The sequence below is a fragment of the Elephantulus edwardii genome, unplaced genomic scaffold (genome assembly GCF_000299155.1).
Source record: "Elephantulus edwardii isolate Elephantulus edwardi_28Jun2011 unplaced genomic scaffold, EleEdw1.0 scaffold00237, whole genome shotgun sequence".
NCBI lineage: Eukaryota > Metazoa > Chordata > Mammalia > Macroscelidea > Macroscelididae > Elephantulus > Elephantulus edwardii.
Genome location: NW_006399987.1, coordinates 2,681,418 through 2,688,569, shown reverse-complemented (window position 1 = coordinate 2,688,569; position 7,152 = coordinate 2,681,418). Strand labels below are relative to the sequence as shown.

At 54.8% G+C, this 7,152-nt stretch overlaps 1 protein-coding gene across 1 annotated transcript in view; it reads right to left on the bottom strand.

The window, feature by feature from the left end:
* Positions 1-209: 209 nt before the first annotated feature.
* The window catches only part of ILF3 (interleukin enhancer binding factor 3, 90kDa), a 15,519-nt gene continuing 8,576 nt past the window's right edge, over positions 210-7,152 (bottom strand). Inside the window, exons 10-18 of the mRNA XM_006898846.1 lie at positions 7,060-7,152; positions 6,478-6,645; positions 5,976-6,113; positions 5,719-5,895; positions 5,475-5,628; positions 5,282-5,335; positions 1,488-1,859; positions 779-907; positions 210-346 (exon numbers count right to left, since the gene is read on the bottom strand). Of these exons, the coding sequence (XP_006898908.1) occupies positions 210-346; positions 779-907; positions 1,488-1,859; positions 5,282-5,335; positions 5,475-5,628; positions 5,719-5,895; positions 5,976-6,113; positions 6,478-6,645; positions 7,060-7,152 (1,422 nt within the window). The remainder of the gene's footprint in view (positions 347-778; positions 908-1,487; positions 1,860-5,281; positions 5,336-5,474; positions 5,629-5,718; positions 5,896-5,975; positions 6,114-6,477; positions 6,646-7,059) is intronic.

The following is a 7,152-nucleotide window of genomic DNA, read 5'->3' as shown; positions in this document are numbered from 1 at the left end:
AACCATTGAAGACACGGAGTCCTGAACACGGCTAAATATGGGTCACAGGACGGGCCACCTGGGTGGCCAGCTGCACCTCACAACACAGCGACGTGGAACCAGGGGGAGGGTGGAAGGGCCTGTTGACATGTTAACTGTGATGCAGAAAACGGAATCTTCCGATGGGGTGGAAGTGGAGATGGTGCAATCTTCCCCCCGCGGGGAGAGGTTTATCTGTACTGGTAGTTCATGCTGTGATCTGCGTTTCTGCCATAGCTTCCCTGTGATGACTGGTAGGAGCTGGGAGGGCCGCTGTAGTTCTGGCTGGACCCGGGGGAGTTGTAGTTTGACTGTGACGAGTAACCTCCTAGAAGAGAGAGGTGTGGTCAGAGGGCACAGCAGGGGCGGCCTGGCCGCCACGCCTACCCAAGCCCCCTTCACTCTCCTGTCACTCCAAGCATGAGACACGGTGAGGCCCTGATCTGACTACACTCACTCTGCAGGAGCTGGAACTCAGCTCCTTGACCAGGAGACTAAAGGTCTGTGTCACCTGTCAGTCACGTGGCCTTAGCACTGCAGGGGCCACCACAGGAAGGGGGGTGACATTGGGAACAAAGTCTGAATTCCTGGCTTTTATCAACAAGCTGGTGGGGTACCCCCACATCCCCTGCCCCGATCACAACCACTATGAAGACAAGAGCTAGAGGTCCCCACAACTCCACCCCTGGGTGCTCTGCTCACACGTGACATCAGTGCCAACTGCACCCCCGGGCTGACCCACCTGTGGCTCCAGGCCCACCTTGTTTGCCTTGATACGAGGAGCCGCCCCCAGAACCTCCACCGTATCCTCCGTGTGATCCTGGGTTGTAGGAGGACCCGCCAGAGCCATAGCTGTTCCCGCCACTTCGGCCTCCACTCCCGCTATAACCTGGGGGGAAGAGAAGCCGGCGTGGTTACTGGGCCTGGGTAGAAGCAGGACCTGGGCTTTTGTGGGGCTACATCTGCCTGTCCTGACTGCTTAATCCAGACAGGTTGTTCCATTCATGAGAAAAGGCAGGCAGGTGCCACAGGATCACCCCACCGAAGGTCAGCAGAGCTGCCCCTCTCTCCAGCCCACACCTGCTCCCACCCCCACAGCTCAGCATCCTCCAGGTCCCCCGCCTCGACGCTGCCGCTGCTCTATCAGAAAGACGAGGTGAAAAGCGACGCTTCCTGGGCAGGCCAACAGTGAAGCTCTGGTCTGCGGGGCCTGTGCATGAAGCAGAGGGAGAAGTGGGCTGGGGATTCGAGTGAGCCCATCAAGGCTACCACTCAGGCTCTTCAGGGGCGGGAGGCAACACTTCTGAGAGCTGTCATCCAGCCGGTTCCCCACCTGGGGAGGGGCAGTAAGACTGAGGCCTTGGGGATCCTGCCCCAGGATTTTCTCAACACCCTACCCGTGATGAACACGCCTGTCCTAGTCCCTGTGCCAGGTCTGGCCAGTGCTGGGCCCTGGGAAGTCAACTCACTGAATTTGCTCTCATAGTTGTAGTCGGAGCCGCCGCCGCCGCCGCCCCCGGGGGAGCTGTAGGAGTTGGAGTAGGACGAGTAGTTGCCTTGACCATGGCTGTAGCCTTTCTGCTTGCTCTGCGGGGGCCCGTAGCTGCTGTACTGGCTCTGACTGTAGGACTGTTGCTGGCCTTGGTGAGACTGATAGCCAGAGCCGTAGGAAGGCTTCTGCTGGCCCCCGTGCGGCTGCTTCTTCCCTGTGTGTTTTGGGGGCACTGGGGAGTTGTAGTTGTCACCTTGGTAGTAGGAACCGTAGCCAGAGGAGCCACCACCGCCCCCGCCGCCACCGCCACCGGCATTCCCAGAATGCCCTCCGTTGCTGTAGAACTGACCTAAACAGGAAGGCAGTGGGTCAGGTGGAATCCAGGAAGGGTGGGGGGTGGGGAGGACAGGCGAAGTCACAGCTGTGGGTCCTGAAGGCTGACCCACGGCACCTGCCCAGGTTGGGGCAGTCGGGCACCCCAGCTGCTCCATCCACAGGTTGCTGCCCACGGCCGCGGGGAAGGAGGAGAGCAGTGGCTCTGCTCGTCACAGCAGCCTGCAGAGGCCAGCCCAGCCTTCAGCTCACTCACCCATCAGCTGATGACAACACTGGATCTGTGCCAAGCAGCAGGCAGCACGCCGGCAGCAGCAATCGCAGCGGATGTCAACATGACAGAGAGATGGAATCCGAGCGCTGCATGACATTCATGACTAGCTGACTGCTACCCAGATGTCCCCGACGGTGACAGGAAAAGCAAAGCCCCGCGCAGCTGGCCGCTCCCCCTCCCCCGACTGTGCTGGGAAAAGGCTCAGCAGCCACAGGCTCGGGTGGCAGCCCTGGAGATGCGCTCACCAGGCTCCGAGCACCAAGCACTCTAGATCACCAACGGGTTGGACCCAGTTCTTGGAAAAACAAATTGAGATTTGGCCAAATGACCCGTGGTTCTCCCTGGTATCGCCTGTGCACACACGTGACTCAAAAGAGGGCACCAAACCTCTGAGGGAAGGGAGAGCAGGTGAGCTTGGAAGCAGGAGGTCCAGGACAGGACCTGAGCTACACCAGGCGCCGCCCAGAGGCCCATCCTTGTTCCCAGCACAGCTGCTGGGCGCGGGCCGGACGAAGCAGCAGGACTGACAAGCGTGCAGCGAGGCCGCCACATTCTCAGGCCTTGAAACTGAGAATGTCACGGTGGAGAGCCCCCTTCACTTCTGGTCACCAGGGGGATGACCCTAGGATACACGTGTCAGCACAACGCCCACCCTCACCAGAGACTCGAGTCGACTGACGGCAGAGAGGAAGGGTCAAGTCATGCTTTCCTGGGAGCCTGACTAGGGAGCCCCTTCCCCTCTCCTCCGGAGCAGCCTCAACAAGGGTGGAAGAGGCTGGAGAAGAGGAGAGCGGCTGTGTAGCTGCTGCCCTCCACTCCAGACGGGCAGTCCCCAGGCAGAGAGGGGCGGTGGAGCTGCTGGGCCTCCTGGAGAGGTGGCCTGAGCACCCAGCCACCTTTGCCAGGTCGTGCTGGCTCTCGTCGGCCCTGTTGCTCCACACAGCCAGTCCTTCCTTCCCCAGCGCACAGACCAGAGGGCTAGGCCTCCAGGGTGCCCCGTGCCCCCAGCCTGAAACATGCACTCCACACTGGGATGGCCAGGATTAGGAGACCTGCTCAGGGGATTTTGCTTTATGGTCTTCAGGCACCCCCTCCCCCATCACAAAGCCAAAACACCAAGGACGTGTCCACAATGCAAGAAAGCACCATGCAGAGGTCCAGTGAGGAGACTGGAGGACAGGAGGGTCCTGCTCAGGTTCCCCGAGCCCCCTGACCTCCATGGCCCAGCACCCCACACTAAGCCCCATGGCTGAGCAGGCGCTTCCACCGCCCCCTCTTGAAGCACAGGAATGAAGACACCGAGGATCAAGGGCTTGTTACTTTAACATGTATTGATTAAAAAAAAATAAAGGGTAGGGGGAGCTTTCAACGTCATTCAGGATACTATTTCCTGGTATCAAAAGACATTATTCTCAAACAATAACTTTCTAAAAAAAAAAGAAAAAAAAGAAAAAGGGAAAAAAAGTACATCATGCAAGAAAAATATTAAAAAGTGTCACTGAATGTTTCAAACCCCTGGAAACAAATTTTGTAGTAACCATTTCGACCAGTTTTTGCCTGAATAAACGCAAAATCTTGCAAGTCAACGCAGAGGCAGGCTTTCTTGCAAACATAAGAACAAAAGAGAAAAAAAAATTGTGGATCAGATCCAAAATCTTACACATCTCCACCAGGATTCCCACCAGGAAATGGGATCTCTGTTAAGGTCAAAGGTCCCTGTTGGCGCACAGAAGCCAGGCTCGGCGTCCCCTCAGCTGAAGAGGGCAGCGATCCCAGCTAGTCTGGAGTCTGACGGGGGCTGCTGCCTGCCGACTCCTCACTGGGAGAGGGGCCACAGACCAGGCTCCTTCCACTTGAGAAACAGTTCTTAAAGCCCCATTTGAACAAGAAAAATCCAGAATCGCATGCAATTGCAGCTGTGATTAGGACTTGCAAAATTTCACGTTCTCTACTTCTTACAGCCTGTCGATTTCTTGCACTAATAATGGAAGCACAGTTTTTGATACCTTTGAGAGTTCAAGTTCACTCTCCAGCTAAACCAGCCACAAAATATCGCATCCCCAAACAATAACCCACCAGAGCATTTACAAAAGGGAGGAGAGGCTAACATCATCTCCAGCTCCCCAGTGTTTTACATGCATGTAAAGAGAAAAGCCCATTACTTTAGACTCAGATGTGATGAAATAGTTTTCATTACTGTCAAAGGCATCAACCAGAATTGGGATTTTGTTAAAAGGTTAAAAATTCATACAAAACCTGCTGTAAATTAAGACAAAGGTAGATTAAAATGCTTCGTTATCTGACTCTTAAATAAAGTAATGCTTTCCATAAAAAGCAAAGGTGGGCTTTTGCCTTGATGCGGAACAACGCTGGCTCTAGAATTCTGTGCAAGTCTGCACAAAGATACATTCTCTGAAAAGTGTTTCCACTTATTGTGAACTTCAATATGACCAAGTTCAAAGGCAAATCACGATAAAAACTGCCATTGTCTTAAATTCTGCAGGCTAAGAGTTTCAGATAAGCTGCGGTGAAAAGCCACGGTTGAGAAACCCAGTGAAGCACAGGGACACAGCACGGACACTTTGGGTTTGGAGTTCGAGAAAAGTGGAGTAAAAAGTTGATTTTGTGTGCAATACTTTTAGATGCTCTAGGAAGACCCAAAATCATGATAGCCGTAGCAGTCTGTGAAAAAGTCACCTACAAAAGGGGGAGACAGAGCAGAGAAAAAAAATTAGAATTCTTTTGAAAAATGGCACAGAGCGCCACATATGAAATTCATGTTTTAGATTTCTCTGCCTCTGTAACCCCCCAATGAAGGCTCCTTCTCAAGACAAGAGCTGTGTCCTGTCAGAAAGGCATATTATCCACAGGAGTTGTGCTTCACATGGCTTAAAGCAGAGAAATTTAAAATGTCTTACTTTTAAGGAACTCGGAAGTTACCCAAATTTGTGTGTTAACATTTAAAGAATTATTACACTGGGGGGATGGGGTGGGGTAAGGGAGTGGTGCCTGAACACAGTCTGACCTAATTACCAAGAAAGGGGGCATGTGCCCCTTCTAAGTCTCAGGGAGGCTGCTGACGGTGGGCAACCCTGTTCTAACTCCAGCCCAGGAGCTAAGCTGCAGCTCCTTCCCAAGCTCAGGACAGAGAAACACACACTTACTGTAGCCTGCCGTTGCCAAGTTGCCGCCGTACCCGTAACTCCCATAGCCAGCGCCTGGAAGAGAACAGGACAGGGTCACGGGTGTGGGAGACAGGCTGCCTGCCCCACTATCAGGACCACGTACACTCAAAGGAGCCTGGGACACCACACAAGCCGGGTGCACAGGACAGACAGTGGGGGACTAGGGCCTCACCAGCATTCATGTAGCCGCCATGGTTGGCGCCACCGAATCCTCGCCCTCGCCCTCGTCCACGGATGTTTCCTCCTCGTCCCCGACCACGAAGGTTTGGGGGTGGCGGCACTTCGTTGTGCATGGGACCTCCCATTCCAAAGCCAGGGTTATGTGGCTAGAAATAGCAAGGACACATTACACTGGCCCTGTCCTCAAACAACAGCGTATCCCAGCCGAAACCAGGCCACCAAGTGTCACCACGTACCTTAGCAGCAAATTTGGGCCCCCCTCTGACAGGGACAGGGACTCTCTTCTTTTTGTTTGCATCAAGGGCAAGAGGGGTGTCGGGGAAAAGCTTTTCTAGTGCAGCAAGGGCAGCATAGGCCTTTGCCACCTTTTTGTTTGATCCAGCACCTTGAAACTTCTGACCATCCACCTCAACCTGGAACGAACAGAGGAACGTCAGGGGGCTCTGAGTGCCAACGACCCCCTTGCCCAGGTCCCAGGGGCCAAGGTGCTCACCTCCATGACGAAGCGCTTGTCATGGCTGCCTCCGGTCTCAGAGATGAGCTCGTACTTGAGGCCGCGCCTCTTCTCGTTCAGTTCCATGACAGGGTTCTTGCCATGTTTGGTGAGGATTGGCCCCTGCTGTTTTACGTTCTCAGGGGAAAGAAAAAGGAAAAGCAACAAACTTAGCCACAGGCTTTCCATCTCCAGCTTTGCTCCTGGTCCTGCGCTAAGGCCACAGCCATTCAGCCTCCAGGCCTTTGCCTACTCCTGGGTGGGTACGCCCAGCAGCGGAAATGCCTCCACCTGCACCTGTTTGGAACAGCATGTCATCTACACAGATCAGTCGAGGAGGCCTGAGACACAGACTCAACTGCAGAAGCCCTGCTCTAATGTGGGGTAGAAGCCCTATCTTTTTGTGGACACTTTTAAAGGCCATTAACTGTCTCAGCTCGCAGGACACAAGGCTGCTGACTAACTCCCTTCTCAGTCCCCCCAGCACCCACCCTGGGCTCACCTCAGCAGTGGAATCTGAGGGGAAGGCAGCACTGGGGGTGGAGACAGCTTCCACCACAGGGGGAGGGGCCACCACAGCAGGCTTTGCTTCAGTCTCTTCGGCCGAGTCCTCCCCCTTGCTGGAGTCCCTGCCTTCAGCGCCGGTTGGCAGACCCATGTCCTGCAAGACCTGCAGGGGAGGAGGGGGAGCCCCCAGGACAAGTGAAGGAGGACTGGGCGTGTGTGCAGGACTACCCCATCACCCACTTGGTCTCCCTGTAAGTCTGACCTCAAGCCCAGAGTTCCCCAGCTATGTATCTAATACCGTAACTCTGACAGGGGAGCCAGCTATGTGGCAGTCTGTTTGCCTTTTGTAGGTCCTGGGACACGCCGACACATAGCCCTTCACTTCAGTTATGAAGGCCTCTGACCACGTGTGATGTGACCACACTCAGATTCCTAACCACGTCAGAGTGCGCAAGCCCTTCAGACCCTTGTGCCATCTGTACCAGGGGTTCCAATGTGCGGTGAGGGTTTTGAAAGCTGGCAGAAGGACACGGTGGCTGCGTGGGCCTACACTGCACAGGGACCCCTGGCGACTTACCTTAACAGCCACGTGCAGTTTGGCAGTCTTTTTTGATGGCCCTGAGGCTTCAAATGAATTCCCATCTACTTCAACTGACATTGTGAAGATGGG